The sequence below is a fragment of the Sipha flava genome, unplaced genomic scaffold, assembly GCF_003268045.1.
Source record: "Sipha flava isolate LNK unplaced genomic scaffold, YSA_version1 126_pilon_pilon, whole genome shotgun sequence".
NCBI classification, from domain to species: domain Eukaryota; kingdom Metazoa; phylum Arthropoda; class Insecta; order Hemiptera; family Aphididae; genus Sipha; species Sipha flava.
In genome coordinates this window covers 1,035,618-1,053,639 of record NW_020271752.1, presented here as the reverse complement: position 1 = coordinate 1,053,639, position 18,022 = coordinate 1,035,618, and the positions used below count along the sequence as shown (strand labels likewise).

Sequence of the window (18,022 nt, the reverse complement as noted above, 5' to 3'; positions counted from 1 at the left end):
AAGTTTGTTATTACCAGGCTAACAATCAATACATCGTCACGATATCGTTACACGTGTGTTTAAACAAAAGTTAAAATCTTTAATTAATTTAATCGTAAAATATTCAGTTTTTGGTAACACACGTTGCTGGCTGTATTCTATTGAGTGGCAAAAGCGAGGTTTGCCTCATTCTCATATTTTGGTTTGGCTTGAAGTTAATCGCGCCGTCTCGAGTTTTGTTTGTTATTTTTATTTATACAGTTTAATTTGTACCGGTTTAGTGTTTTCGTATTTTACTTTACCTACACACTAACCATAAATACTTGGTATTGTGTTATTATTGTGCAGTGTTCAGTATTGAATATTCTTTAATTTTTTTTAAATTTAGTATAATGCCGCGGAAATCTAACCTACACAATCAGTATAGTAAAAATGCACGACGTATGCGTGCTAATAGAGCTCATGAATCGGAAGAACAAATTGCAGCAAGAAACGCAGCTCAACAAATCAGAACAGCAGAAATTCGCAGACAAGAGTCTCGAGAACAGCGTGATGAACGTCTACGACAAAATATATTGAGAACAAGATCGGCGCGAGAACGCCACATAGCCACATTTAGAGAACTTGACAGAGAGCGACAACAAACCAACCGTACATTAACACGTGCATCATTCGTTCGCCTTGCGTTCGAATATGCACCAGATATCAATTACTCTGCACATACTAAAATTATAATTGGTGCAATGGATAAAATATGCCAATATTGTCAAGCGTTAAAATTCCGCAATGAAACGATTGGTATGTGTTGTGCATCTGGAAAAGTTGTACTGTCACCTCTTCCTATTCCACCGGAACCTTTAAAATCATTTCTTGCTGGCGAATCAGACGATTCGAAATTATTTTTACGTAAGACACGCAAATTCAATTCTTGCTTCCAAATGACGTCCTTTGGCGCAACTAAAATTTGCGACCTCACATCTGATGGAAATAATTTTTTAACTACACAAAGAATGTTGTACACAAAGTAGTACTTAGATAATTTTTAGTTTTAATAATTTAATTTATTTTTGTATGTTTTTAATGTATATAGTATTTTTTGTAAGTAGGTCACTGATTACAAACAATAATTTAATATAAGATGAATAAAATGTAAATTCAGAAAATATATATTTTGGTTTGTACTTAATTTCAACTTTTAGATACTTTACCTATTACTTTTAAATTTTCTCATACATAATAACACTAATACATGGCCTACGAAAATGCTAAAAAACCAACTAATACGCAGGCAACGCCGTGTCGGGACAGCTAGTTATATTATAATTATTTTACTTATACCTAATGGATGAAATCGCGAGAAATTTAAGAACTAATAATTGAAGGTACAAAATATACTAGCGTAGAAGAAAATCAATGTGAACACGGCAATGAAAAGATTCTTTATAAACGAGGACGATAATTAAAAAAATTAATGAAAAACTGCTGAGAAGTGCGTAAGCACTTACATCATTTATTGCACTATGAGCATGGGGTGATTCGAGAAAAGAGTTTATGGCACGTGTGGCGCTTTGTCTTCAGTTTATGTACACGTAAGACAAAAGAAAACGTTTATATTAATATACCGACGAAAAAAAAACCAAAAGTCCTATTCATACCGCTCCAAAACACGGTTTCAACAAAAATTATGTATTACTTTGAATTTTAAACGCAGTTGCAGTCCAGTTGGTCGGAAAAAATATTGTTCCAGACAATCCGGTCGGGTCTACTCCGAATTGAACATATTACATTCTAACGAGTGTGAATGATTGTGGGTTCAATGATTGAATGAACTGTGTCCGGATAATATCCATGATTTTTTAAATCGAAAAGCTGTCGATTTCGTTAGTACTATGGTAATAATACTTATTGTAAGATAACATATTATAAATTGTGTTTAAATTTTGAAAAATATGAATATTTTAATAGGAAACAAAACTACTAAGCTTTGAAATTAATCCAATGTCGTGATTACCTACATGGTTGATGACCATAACAAACGTTTAAAGTGAAAGGCCCCAATACTATACAATAGCTTTTAAGGACATTTTACGTAAACACGAGTGTCAATAGAAAAGGTTTAGGTAAAAATTACGAAAAAGCGTTAAATGGATTTGCGATAGAGTACCTTTTTATTTATTTAACAGCGCAGTCATCAAAGTAATCATAAGATAATGATAAGACACTTTGATTGTTGACAGGCTAATTAAATAGATAATTAAATATACTTCTATATTTATACATGTATATTATATATATATATATATATTACAATTTATTTCACTTAATTTACTTAATAATAATAATAATAATTATTTACTTAATTTAATTTTATTTAGTTTATTGTACGTTAAGCTGGTTACACACTATGCGTTTTCGACACAGCGTTTTAGAGCGTTTTTAGACACGGCGTTCGAACGCCAAAAATCAAAAACGCATATGGTCATGTTCACACCAGGGAAAAAACCGCGCGTCCGAACGCTTCGAAACACGCAGACTTAATTTTGGGCGTTTTGGAAGTGACAACATCTAAAATTAAACATTGTATTTTCCATGTTGTATTCACATTGGGCGTTTGCGACATTGCGTTTTGCGGCGTTTCGGTTTATAATCAGTTTATTTGGTTACTAGAAGTCGACTTGCTGTGCAACATCCACCACCTCAAGTTTGTCACATAGTAAACAATGTTTTTTAAAGTTACCAAGTTATTTTAAATTAACCTTCCTGAGGCTTTTTAAGGTTTAATGAGTGCACCACCATCGACGATAAGTTACTATTTTTTTTCACTCTTAACGTTGTTGCATTCTTTTACATAATGCATAAACTGCATCCACAAGCTGTTTCATCTAGTATACATTAGTATTTATATCACCTAATCCGTTTAACGATATTTTAAAACAAATTAACAGAAGTAACAAAAACGTTGTACGTTGTGTACATAAGTACGTTTAAATACCAAATGACAGTATTCTGAACAACGTGGTTAGGTTACACCAATTCTTATATGTACGCTCCCGATAATATTTGTTTCAAAAACAAGTTGTTAAAACGCGTAGCGTGTAACCAGCTTTAAGGTTGCGTGTTTGATTCGCCAACGCGCGTGAGGAACGAGTCTGACATAGCTGTGCGACTAAAGTATAATAATATTTTATTTCGTATAAAGATTACAGACGCGGATGCGAATGCTCGGTCACGCGTATATTACCATTATCATTATTATTATTATTATTATTACGACATTATGACGCATTGTTTATTTATCATCGGTACAGCGTCGAAAAGCCGTATCATAATATTATTTTTATTATTATTATTATTATAATCGTACACACCACCGTTCGTGTATTGAATAATATCATATTGTTCCGCAGACACGCGAACAAGTGCAATTATAATAATAACTGCAACGAAGTGCCCAATTAAGAAGCAGTGATTTTTACGCCTGGTGCAGTTAAAAACCTCCCCGGAAAAGTTTTCGCGTTCCCACTACGCGTGTGTGCGTTGAGACGGATGCACTCGCACAAGTTTCGCCATACAGCGGCGGCGGGTGTATATTACACAAGACGAGACGCATTTTATCACACGATAACAATAACGATTTTCCGACTTACTATACCATCACCCCGTCATCATAAATCCCTTCGCCGTTGCATCCTGAAAACTGCGGCAAACCTATACCCCCCCTCCCGAGGTTAAAATTCGGATTTTTACACGTATTTACGTGACCGTATCGTTTGCACAGGCGGTTGCGCACGGATATCGAATGAAATTTATCTACATACTTGTGTTTGATTACGTTTGCCGGTGTGTTCCTGTAAATTTCTTACTCTATTTCTTACTCTCATTCTTACTCTATGGTGTAAGCCAACATATATATATATATGTATAAATATATTCCTCTCTGTCTGTATGCGAGACCAATCGAGATTTTCGCACATCACTCTGACCTCGACATTATAGCAAACAAAGCGTTTCTCGATGCTTGTGAATACATAACATTATTATCAATAATAATAATAATAATAATAATAATAATAATAATAATAATTATAATAATAATATGAGAGGATTGGCGGCGCGCGTACGTTCTCGGAAATCCGTGAAACTTTCTTGGCGAAACTTTTACAATCAAAGTTTGTGAGTAAGTATACCTACATAAAATCATATTTCAAATTAAATAGTCACCAGCTGCAATATCAATAGCAGTAATAATAATAATAAATAATTAATTTTTCCGTCGTCAGACGTGCATTATATTAATAATAGTAATAACGTGTTCAAGTCTTCTTCCACGCGATCGTTAATGATTTTGTAAAAGCGCTAGAGAATACCCAGAAACTACGTGGAGCTACTTGGAATTTATTTTATTTTCGACTAAAAGATTTCCGAGTCGAATGGTAATCTTGTAAGTGTCGGCGAAAATAATACGTCGCATTATTGTTTCACAATGCGTGTTGAAAACAAACTTATGTTCATCAATGTAAAATAAATCGGCGATGATCATTTCGTTGGAAAATATTATACATTTTTAATTTTAATAACGTTGGCTACAAATAATTTTCTCCGTAAAATTTATGCAAAACAAGTGTGATAATAACGCTTTCAGAGAAAACTATAAAAATATTTATCAAGTTTTTTTTTTCTATATATAGCTTTTACTAATTTTTTTTTTTGTTATTTTAAAATATATTTACAATCTATATTCGTATAATCATTTATGTAAGCGACTTTAAGCAGGGCCGCGGAGAGAAATCAAGAGCCCCAGGGACAAATCAATCCAGGCCATTCTCACACGAGGTATTAAACTTTTTAACATCGGACCTGATTGGTTGTTCATGGCAGACGAGTTGTGGGAACATACCCCAAAAAGGATATTAGATTAAAAACCTAATCAATACAATGATCAGTACGTCTTGCATTCGTCGGTGTTAGGAAACCATATGATTAGTGATTTAATCATGAATTAATTAACGGATTTGAAGTCGATCCCACAATGTCGAAGAAAAATGCCAATTTCACTAGCATGCTGCATTAATTGTTCATATCAGTGAACTTAAAATAGAAAGAGAGCACACTTATACACTACTGGTTCGAATTTTGCATTTGATTATTTTGTTGTGTGCTATAAAAAGAAAAAGAAAAACATCGTATTAAGTAACGTATTAATATTATAAAGAGGTGCTATGAAAATCGTCACGAGAGATATTTAGTAGGGTATAATAGTTTTTTTTTTTTTATTTAAACGGGTATGACGTGCTACCATTAAAAGTTGTGTGCAGGAACTGGAACCTATAAGTTTTTTTCGGTTCCGGTTTCAGTTTTGATTGTTCAATTAATTTTTTAAGGGTTCCGGTTTTTTTAAAAGAGTAAGGGTTTTAGAACCAGTTAATTTCGGTTAATTCTGAGGGAGTCAGGCGTTTCCGCCAAAAAACTTGATTTTCGTCTCCGCCAAAACATAAATGTTCGACTTTCGTTTCCGCCAAATCTATTTCTACACAACTGTCTAAATTATAATTTGAGAACCATTTAAAGTTACCCAGAGGCCACCATGAAGAGGTGGTTCTTATTGACCCCTCAAAAAATTGTTTGACTTAATTTTCGGATTCATATTTATGAACTTCAATTGAATTTTATAATTAAATTTGTGTATATATATATATATATATATATATATATATATATATAAAGTAAAATATTTCTTGTAATTTTATTAATTATTTATTATTTCAAATAATTGTTGCATATTTTTTTTAAAAACGTCATTCTTAAATTTTTTTATTTTTATATTCTTCTATTTCTGTTGTTGTATTTATTAATCTTTTTTTTTATATTACATCTTACAGAATAATTTATAAAATATATATACATAAATTCTAATATATTCAATAAATACGTATATTGTTCAGTAAATAATATTCACGATCACACTGCTATGTTGTCACAGTACTGACATATTCGATCACATAACTCCAATCTCGATAACACAGGCACTAACTACGCATGATATAGGTTATAACTTATAATATTATAATATAGGTTAAATAATAGGCTAATAATATAATTATATAGTTTGATTTATATTTATTTATAATGCGTGGAAATTATTGTACGTAAAATCAATTATTTCTTATTTATCTTCATTATAAAATGATGGTTTATCCCAAATATCAATAATCGATAATCGATAAAACTGCAGATAAACAAGGGATTCTCAAACGCTATCACAATAATAGTAGAAATAGATTTGGTGGAAACGAAAATCGAACCTTTTCGTTTTGGCGGAAACGATGACCGCCCTAATTCTGATTATTATAGATTTATTAAAAAATAATATGAAATTATTCTTGTTAAAATTTTAATTATTTCGTTTCATGAAAATAGAAGGTATTATGAATAGTTAAAAAAAATAATTATAAATATATTAAATATATATATATATTATATTTCTTTGAATTAGACTAAGTTAATTAATTAATTTTATTCCAGCTCATAGTAAGTATTTGTAAAATATTTTGTAATATTGTGAAATATTATGATTTGATGAAATAAATATCTTTAATTTAAAATTTAATTTTAATTAGGAATTAAAGTTAATACTGGCTAATGTTGTGGCTACAAATTTTTTATAAAGTATATTTTATAAATTATATTTAATACTTAACTAATAAGATAGATGATATACTCATTGTAAATTTTAATATATTAATAAACATACAATAATAATAATAATAATAATATTACAAATTTACTTATTATATTATTATATTATTATATATTACATTACACTATTACAGTTTACAACACAAAATAATAAAAACATAAAAAGATCTGACTTTTATTTTTCTGAACCGACAAATGGACAAACAAAATAGTCATTACCATAATTTTAATAGTCTAAATAACTGATCTAAATTAACCCTTTTATAATCATGATTACGGTTACGATTGCGGTTTTTTCATTTTTGGAAATAAAGGTTACGGTTTCAGTTACGGTTCCTAAATTTTAAAGGTTAACCGATTCCAGTACCGGTTCTTTTCGGTTACGGTTTTGGTCCCTGGTTGTGTGTCACTATGTACATGCGCAAATACGAGTACATAACGAAACAACGATATGAGTGTTATACATAGTAGTGTAGTGAAGCGTATGCGTAGGTATACGGCATATAACGACTTCTCTATTTTTTGATTAATGCGTATACTTTTATTCAATTTGTGATTCGCAGGTACATCGGAATACTATATAGCTGTACAATAAGCTTTAGAGCTATAAACAGTATTATTGAATGTTCACCTTTTTTTTTTTTATGCAAAAATCAAAAATACTCTACGCTTTTCTTGTTATCATGTTTCTCAGGAACGATTATTATTTTTTTTATTTTTATTATTTTACAGATCTGTTTTTAATTTTATTACACGGAAAGATAATTTATTTTAAAAAGTCGTTACATTGCTGCAGAACACTACAATAGTCTTAATTTCAGTTTATTGATATTAAATACGGATTTTTATTTTGTTATCTAATCTTATTGCTTATACACAAAAAAAAAATGGTAAAAGGGGATGTAGGAATTAAACCCACTCATTATTTTTACTTACAGTTGGCGTATACTTAAGATTTTTTTAGGACTACATCATTGGATATGACAATATGTACCATAGATGCGGGCGACGAAAACTATAATATATATAGATTATACAACGTGTAAACAATCGCTTTGATGAGAATTTTTTGTTTCTAATATACCTAGAAAGTATATAGATAGATTTTCATTTCATAACACGTGCAGTATACTCGGCGAGAAATGTGCGTTTAGAAATATTTCGGCGCCACCCCGCAACGTATCATGAACCTACGAGTAAGTTTTCTAAATATGTACTCAAGTGTCTAACAAAATAAAAAAATTGCATAATTTAAAAACATTACAATATAATATTATGTAGATGGGTTTACATTGTTTTCTTATTGCAATGGTTAACACACACGTTTGTAGAAATTATGTGAACAAAGATACATTGTAAACTATCACATCCATTCCAGATAGAAATATCACTTCGACTGATCGTTGTATTCGTAGGATCTTCTGTTGGACTAGTACGGTAGTTGTAGTGAAGGAGGGAGGGAGGGTAATAAGATTTGGAAAAATACGAGGTTTTCTATTTCTGATTTGACAACACTAAAACCGCATTAGTTATGATACAAAGCCATCATTGAAAAAATTAATGAAAAGGAAAAAACGAACAAATATTGTTTAGCTACATAGTATATATTATGCAATATGTTTTTATACCCATTACGCGTAGCTCTGACGCAGTATGTTACTTTTTACAGAAGTCAATCGTGCCTGTTCCATGGCAACGTGTAATGGACGTTCATGTATGTCGGAGCTAGAATATGTGACGCGTTAATATGAAACGTAACTCATGTCTTATACCTAATGCGAAACAATACACAGATCCAACAAACATCGGTACACTGGTGTTTTAAATTTTATATAACTGATTTCAACAAGAATAATGTTTTCGACGGTTGTTAAACGTTTATTCGCAGTTTATATCATTATATAGATGTGTATCGTACGAATACTTACTTATGTATACATATAAATTAGCTTAAAAGTACCAACAACGTGCTGGCAATTTTATGTTGGACGAAAACAAGGCGAAATTCAGATTTATACGAAACACTCACTTTTCGCTGAACTTTGCCGGCAGTGGATCTTGTGTTATGTAATTTAATTTTATCGGAAATCCTACTGGCCATGCTCCTGGTCACAATTCGGCAAAAATAACGTCGGCGATGTATTAATAAACGTCCAAATCGTGTTTCGCGTAATTATTTCGTATATTTTAGTCATCTCGCACGCAGTATTAATATTGCGCGCGTTGTTTGTATACATTGGCAACAGCATCGACATTCTTTGAAAGCTTGGATACCGCGTGAGAGAAAACAAAACGTGTGCTGCGTACAAACACCGTCGGATTATAACCCCTCCTCCCCTTGACCGATATGCCTAAGTATGGTTCGAAGGTTTGCTAGTTGTTTCGGACTCGGCGGGGACGCGTATTTTACAATGGCGGAGCGTCCAGCTGGAAAAATGCAGGCGCAGGGGTAGGGGCTAAATAAAATTTTCAACGCTTCCGAGTATGTTAAATTTCAAACGGGAACAATATTGTTTCGGCTACCCCTGCGGGAGTGGTTAATATGATGTCAGAATAATACCTATGCTATCCGAACGTTTGAAACAATTCCTTTTATTATAGTGTTATATATTAAAATTTAGCACCTTTTCACTATAGGATATACAATATACTCGTACTATCACATCTAATTAGTTACTACCTGTATATATTTATGATTTAATTTTTAAAACAATAGTAATAATGAACACGAAATTAAACATATTATTTCATATACCAACGTGTTTTACATATTAACAGTGGTCGAAATGGCTCAAGATAAGTGGAGGAATGCCTTATAATTCAGATTTCCTGATATCACCATAACATTCTTCACACCTTGTATACCTATAATATTTTTTATTTTATTTTATAGTTCACATAAAGTATATTATCTTAGTCCGTGGCTCTAAATACGGGTATAATACGAGTTGCGAAACGGCTTATACTAAACAACACGATAAGCCTGGCGCCTGGGTCTGAATGTTAAAAACAATTATTTTCACTGAAAAAAAAATGTCTTATATATAAATATAAAAATGATAAGTATATCATTTTAAAATACAAGTCTTAGGAGGAATGCGTTATTCTAGATAAAACAAGTAGAGAGAGGAAAACTGTAAATACAAAAAAGTAGAGGGATGTCATCCCTCCGTATCCCTCCACTTCGAGCACTGCATATTAATAAATAATACATAGTTTTTTTATTATAAAATAGCAATGAATAACTGATAGAAAATATTTTGAAATTTTTAAAATAATACAATTTTTTTATTATTTACCTGACACGAAATAGGCATTTAATCATATTCCTAGTCATTTAATTAAATTATTAGGTATTTAACTTCATTTGATTTCAATATATGTCTGATTTGACTTTATGCCTACGATATATATATATATATAAATATATCATACACTAACTGATGTGAAACGTGTTTTAAAATCTAAAAAAATTGATATTTATAAATAAGACGTACAACAAAAATAAATTTTAGGAAAAGGCCCAATATAATTACCACACATGGGCCTCCTATTTTATAGTTGCGGCACTGATCATATGGTACGGTCTGGGCTAATACAGACTGAACCTTACAGACCGGTCCATAAACTGTCCAAAATATTTTAAGATAGGACCAACTGTCCAGAACACAGTCTACTTTATTAAATGTTATTTAATTACTGGTCCGGTCCGGTCTAAAAATAATAAGAATCCGTCGGTACGGTCCAATTTTGGTCTTTGATTAATGTTTAAGTGTGGTCCGGTCTGACTTCGGTCCCTTGGTAAAATTTGAAATCCGGTCTCGTCCTTAAAATAACGGACCATGCAGAGCACTAGTACTTACTAGAGCTCTGCACGGTCCGATCTTTTTCGGTCTTTGTGTATTGTAATTTTATGTGGTTCGGTCCGGTTCGGTCCCTTCCTCTAAAAAAAAAAATTACTCCAGTTTAGTCCATCTTTAATTCAAATTTGGTCTCGTTCGGTCCGATCCCGTGATCTTTACTTTATATAATTTTATATATTTATATGACGTAGTAAAATAAAAAATAATTTCATAATATTATACTATTTTAATTTAGATTATAACGTTTTGAGATACAAAAATAGCTCATCGCGTTTTTATAATAACTATTGTTAATAAATCTTGTTGTTGACATAATATTCATAATATTCACTCAAGTATTCGCCCAAGAGAAACGAAAATGTACTACTTCTAGATAAGTATTAAACCTACTTAGTAACTACCAACTACTAGTACCTACAACACCTACACAATTATTTTACAAAACTTATTTTATTTCGGAGACTAGTATCCAACGTTGATCGTTATTTAAATTATGAACTTATAAACGATTACCTACATGGCTATATAATATTATTATACAGTCGATTTCAACGATAGCCGATAAGCACCTAATACAGAGTAATTGATTTTACGTATAACACTCATTTCGGAATCTTTAAAATAACATTTTTTTTTAATTTTTAGCTAAGGTAGTAAGTACATAGTTGTTTCAAAATTATATATTTTTTTAAAATTTTTTCACCTTTGTATTTACTAGTTTACCACTATCAAATTTTTTTCATACACACTTTACAATATCGTCAATTTCTGAACTACTATCATCAGCAAATGTTTTAATTATTTGTGAAATACCAAAACTAGATAATTTTTGGGCTATAATAGGTACGTATTCAAAATTCTAGTTTATGCTGCTTAGAATAAATATTATTAAATACTTTTATAAACAGATAAAATAAAAATATGTATGAACACACAATAATACAAATAAATATATTTACGTAATACATTACGAAAGTATTTATTTTATTTGATTCAAACAGGCGAGCATGACACTACGATGAACATGCACGGCCGTTCCAGTACTAATCGGCTTGTTGGCCTGCGCTCTGAGAGTTGCGGTTTATACAAATGCATGGGTAGAACATAATGCCGCCATGATAATATCTAATTAACATTATTACACCTTATATCAATTCAAATAATAACTAAGCTCTTTGGAGAAAATTTCAATTTTATATCAATATTTAACTCCCAAAGACTTCTTAAACAAGTCCTTCGTCCATTATAACTATACATGCGGATACTTGTCAGGCGAGTCATTCGTATCGTACGTTAATACTGCATTACCGATGTTCGTCTAATAGATTAATTTTAATGGACTTGTTAAACGAGTCCATCGTCTGCTACGTTTTAACAATAAAACCTATGTCCGTCTCCAATGTGTTAATATTGAATTACTTTGAATTACGCTAAGCTAATTTAATAAGTACCTATTAAGGTTTTATAAATACTTAACCTATTAAGTATCCATCATTCCATAATATATTGAAATTATTCTATTTAAATATTCCTATTTATTATAATGACAATTTTAATGAAATTAGAATTAAATATTTTTAATTTTACTATTTTAGAATAATGGATGATTCACAAAATATTCGTGATTTTTTTGGATTCGAATTTTATAAATTCCATAAGTTCCCTTGAAACGTCTAGTCAATTTAGTATAACATCCACCTTAAATAATGAATCCACCAATACTGTATTTACTTCAGCTTCAAATTCTCCAGTCCAAATTAATCCACTTTCTACTACATCCACAACAAAAATCGCATGTAAAAGTTCGATCAAACGAAAATTAATGAGTGATACTGGAGAATATACTTTAGTACCCCAAGAAGGAAAAAGTGAAGTTTGGAAAAAGTTTAAAAAAGGTTCTGAGTGTCGTAGAAAATATAGATGATCCTGATTCCCCAGAACACATTTCTACAGGATTTATTGCTTGTATTATTTGTAAGGATCTATACGGTCAAAACTCATCTACTGCTACACTTTCCAGACATAGATGTAATTTAGGAATAGGATCAAAAGAGAAAATCGATGCATATTTTGAAATCATGAATAAGAAAAAAAAAGATATACCAAAAAAAAACTTAAGGATGAAACTATTAAACTATTATTATAAAGTACAGGGGGGTACTTTAATCAGTACTACGGGCTTAGCAAACCCGGGGCCCCGAGCTCCTCCTTTAAGGCATAAAGGTTGATCGTGGGGCTGACAACCCCACATTGTAAAAAAAAAATTTCGTTAAGAAACTTCACAATAACAAGCCTCGGAACTCTATGATTAACTTGGATAAAAGAAATGGAACATGGCCCGGCAAATCTGGAGTCTTGAGATTCGGAACATGGAATATACGAACCCTCTATAAACCTGGAGCACTGCATAATATAATACAGATAACTAATAATTACAGAACAGAGATAACTGCTCTACAAGAAATAAGATGGCCAGGTAATGGCATTTTAAAATCAGGGAATTCTACAATCTTCTATAGTGGAACAAAAAATCAAAAACATGAAAATGGAGTTGGCTTCATCGTAAAAAATTCAATGGTAGATTCGGTTAAAAAATTCGAACCAATCAGTGATAGAATATGCTACTTGCAAATCTCGGGAAAATTTCTGGATGTCGTTTTCGTCAATTGCTATGCCCCAACGGAGTCGGCTGAAAGCAACGCAAAGGACGACTTTTACGACTTATTAGAAAGAACTTTCGACAAACTTCCCAAGAATTGTATAACGATCATAGTCGGAGATCTAAATGCCCAAGTCGGCCGGGAAGAGATTTTCCAAAGAACAGCGGGAAAGGAAAGTCTACACCTAGAGAGCAATAGTAATGGAATAAGATTAATTAGTTTCGCTGCATCAAAAGACCTAATAATTAGCAGCACCCAGTTCCAACGAAAAGAAATACATAAACATACCTGGACCTCCCCAGGTGGAAGGTTTAAAAGTCAAATCGACCATATATTAATTAATAGAAGACACAGAAACTGTATAACACAAGTAAGAAGCTGTCGAGGAGCTGATGGGGATACGGACCACTATCTCGTGACAGCATGTTTTAAAGTAAAACTATCAAGAGTATGGAACAAAAGGATGAAAAGTAAGCCAAAACTGGATACAGAAAAATTCAGAGACCCTGAAACTAGAAGAAATTTCCAATTGCTAACAAATAATCTACTAAAAAACGAACCCACTAGCTTAAGCAAGAATATAGAAAACAAATGGAAAGAAATTAAGGAAACAGTTAACAGGGCCGCTGAAATCTTTAAAGAAAACATTCGAAAACCAAAAAACTCATGGTTCAATGACGTATGCAAGGATGCAATCAAAAAAAGAAGCGAAGCCAGAAGTAAAGCTATACAGAATCCAACACCGGAAAGCCAAGAAGAATTTTTAACACTTAGAAACCGAGCTAATAAAATTATTAGAAGAGAGAAGAGAAAGGCTGAAAAAGAATTCGTAAGTAGTATCGAGGAACACAGGCTAAACCCTAGAAGGTTCTTCAAAAAATGTAATTCTATAAAGAAAGGTTTCAATGCTCAACTCACTATGCTGAAAGATGATTGTGGACACCTTATTACAGATGAAGCGAATATTGCAAAGAAGTTTCGAATTTACTTTAAAGATCTATTAAATATAAATCAAGACAATAACGTTCCGGAAGAGGTCCACCCGCTTCGCTATACAGTACAGCCAGAGATCACTGAACCAGATGAAGAAGAGATTAAACTAATTATAAAAATGCTAAAGAACAACAAGGCCCCTGGTGAAGACAACATAAATGCTGAACTATTTAAAATTTCGACCCCAAAAATGTTCTCGGAAATATGTACTTTAATCAAAGAAATCTGGAAAAAAGAACAAATCCCTCAGGATTGGAAAATGGCAATAATTTGCCCAATATATAAAAAAGGCGATACAATGGATACAAAAAACTATAGAGGGATAGCACTATTAAATACCTGCTACAAAATTTTTTCCACTGCAATATTACGTAGACTGGAAATATATTCCAAAGACATAATAGGAAAATATCAAACTGGATTCATAAAAGGAAAATCTACCACTGACCATATATTTACGATTAGACAAGCATTAGAAAAATATTATGAATTTGGAAAAGAAGTGCACTTATGTTTTGTTAACTTTAGCCAAGCTTATGACAGCATCAATAGAAACAAATTATGGATAACCTTAGAAGAATTTGAAATACCTTCAAAATTAATCCGATTAATAAAGGAATGTAATTCCAACACTGCGTGTAAAGTCAAATTCCGAAATCAATTATCTGAAAGTTTTGATGTGAACACAGGCCTGAGGCAAGGCGATGCTTTGTCGCCATTACTTTTTAGTTTAGCCCTTGAAAAAGTGGTAAGGACAATGCCAGCATATCAAGACATAGAATTACTAGGGGAATACTCTATACTTGCTTATGCGGACGACATCGTGGTAATGGGAAATACACGCATCGAGGTAACCACAAAAACCGACGATCTACTTAAAGCTGCCAAATGTATGGGCCTTAAAGTTAACCAAGACAAAACAAAATATGTAGTCGTCAGCAGAAAAAATGAGATAGTAGCTGATGTAAGTGTCGGGGAGTACACTTTCGAAGCGGTAAACGATTTCAAATACTTAGGTACTAACATAAATAAGAACAACAATATGCATAATGAAATAAAATTAAGAATCTCAGCAGCCAATAAAGGCTTTTTTGGATTATTGAAACTATTTAAATCTAAACTCCCATCTAAAAAATCAAAGATCAACCTATATCTGAGCTACTTACGCCCAGTCTTGGCGTATGGCTGCGAAACGTGGTCGGTGACAAAAGGAGATGAAGAGAAACTGCTAATCTTCGAAAGGAAAATACTCCGCCGAATCTATGGTCCTATCTACGAAAATGGAGATTATCGAATAAGAACAAATGAGGAAATATACCAGCTATTCCAAAAACCAAATATAAAAGCATTCATTAGAAGCAAGAGACTTGAATGGGCTGGGCACTTATGGAGAGAGAATGGCATATGCAAGCAAGTTCTGATGGGCAGAATCAATGGTAGAAGACCCAGAGGCCATCCCAGACATAGATGGATGGACACTATAAAATCAGACCTAGCAAAGATTGCACCAGAGACAGAACTAGCAGGAAGTGAAAATAGAGAGAAGTGGCAAGAAATTGTGGAAGCAGCGAAGGTCCTCAACGGACTATAAAAGCTAATAAAAAAAAAAAAAGGATGAAACTATTGAAAAATGTGTCAAATATTGTTCTATAGATATAAAACCTATGTATTCTATTGAGGTTGAAGGATTTAAACAATTTGGACAGTTTTTATTGGATGTGGGTGCCAATTATGGTAAAATTGACATTACCGATATTTTACCGCACCCAACAACCGTTTCACGACAAATTGAAACAACAACAAAAAAAAATAAGATATAATATTTTTAAAGATTTATTTTTTATCATTGAAAAAAATATTGTGCATCGACTTGTGATTTATGGACTGATAACTTTCGTAGGAATTGTATGTCAATAACTCTTCATTATATCGATGATAATTGGGAATTGAATAATCGTTTACTTCATACAGGTCAATTTCCAATGAACGAATCAAAAACTGGTGAAAACATAAAACGTTTATTAAATAATTTTTTTTTTCAAATTTCTGATGCAGCAAATAAGTCCTCTAATTATCTAATGTCCAGTATAGCTTTTGTAACAGATCAAGGTAGTAATATGTTAAGTGCATTAAGAAATATCAATCATCTTAATTGCAGCGCTCATTTACTTAACGTAGTATTACGGAATTTGTTTGACATGAAATATGTATTTGGAACAAGAAAAAGAAAACAGAAATAAGCCACTTGAACCTGTTATAACGCTACTTATAGAATGCAAACAATTGGTAAGATTCATGAAAAGCACCTGTAAAAATGGTGAACTGAGTAAAGGTCTCGTACAAGAGGTAGAGACAAGGTAGAATATTAGGTTCTTAATGTTGCAGTCTGTTCAAAATGCTCTTCCACAAATAATACAGATACATGAAGAAAATTTCAATCGAATTCAGAATATAAATACAAAATTACTTAATAAAATCACTCAGTTTTTAGAACCATTTAAGAAGGCATCAGATGAACTTGAGGGCGATAAACGCCCTACTATTCAGAAAGTTGTAATAAACCAACAACTACTAAAAAACATTTACAAACATATTCCAATCTACAAGAAAACATATATAGTAATGCTGAAGAACTTACTATTAATTTCATTTTACAAAAGTTAGGTAAAAGGGGATTAGAATTTATGGACACAAAATTCAAACTAGCACAAGAACATGAAATAGCCGTATTTTTATTCCCAAAATTCAAGTCATTAAAAATGTTTTCTGAAATTGATAAAGCTCGTATTATTGGCAATGTTGAGTTGAAACTTTTGCGAATCGATTTGGAAGAAGATAATAGACATAATAATCTTCAAGAGATGAACAACATTCCAGCAAGAAATCCTTCAGGAAACTCCACCTTTTTGGAATGGGAAGATGACGAGAATGATATAGACCAATCAAAGAATTATCCTAAGTACAAAAAAGAGGTTGAAGATTATAAAAACAAATACTTTGAAGTTCAAGACGATAACATTTTGGAATTTTGGAAAAATCAAAAACACATTTTTCCACTTTTGTCTATTTTGGCGAAGCAAATTCTGGCCATTCCAGCAACCAGTGCAAGCAGTGAACGGTCATTTAGTGTTACCGGTAGGGTAATAGAAGAGCGCAGAAGTTGTCTTGGTGGCATTATAGTAGATGGCATTATTTTTTTAAACAATCATTTTAACTCCCAAAAATGAAAATCATTACTTTTAATTTTTAAATTTTGTGATAATAAGGTATAATCACTTAATAATAAAGATATAAATGTTATTTTTTTTTTCAAATAATTATCTCACTTTTTTTTAATATTAATAGTTAACTAAATATTAAATACTAATTTTTAATTAGTAATTTAATTAAAAGTATTGCTTATTTTTTCCCTTATTTTTATGTATTTATATATTTACCCTAACACGTATTCGCCTAGGTATTAGATAAGTAGTTATAGTAATTAGTAGATACCTACTACCTAGACCGTTTACACTAGTCACTACTTACTGCACGATGATTACCTATCTACACTGCAGATTCTACAAACGATTCAGTTCAAATTATTTAATCGTCTAATAAATTCTATACAGTATAATAATTATGTCCAATGCTTTTAAATTATACTTAATTATTAGGTACGTGTTATAAAACTAGTAATGAATAAAAGTCAGTGGCGTAACCTGAGGGGGGAACCCCGGAATTTCAATTTTATTTTATCGATCTGATTCGGTACGGTCCTGGTTTTTGTTAAGATGTATCAGTCCGGTCCGGTCCGGTCCTGGTCTTTGTTTTAAATTTATCGGTCTATTC

General features: G+C 31.8%; 1 protein-coding gene across 1 annotated transcript in view; it reads left to right on the top strand.

Moving 5' to 3' along the window:
* The first annotated feature begins 16,396 nt into the window (after window positions 1-16,396).
* The window catches only part of LOC112694279, a 36,792-nt gene continuing 35,166 nt past the window's right edge, over window positions 16,397-18,022 (top strand). The window contains exons 1-3 of the mRNA XM_025569703.1: window positions 16,397-16,477; window positions 16,577-16,744; window positions 16,852-17,331. Coding sequence (XP_025425488.1) covers window positions 16,397-16,477; window positions 16,577-16,744; window positions 16,852-17,331 — 729 coding nt within the window. The remainder of the gene's footprint in view (window positions 16,478-16,576; window positions 16,745-16,851; window positions 17,332-18,022) is intronic.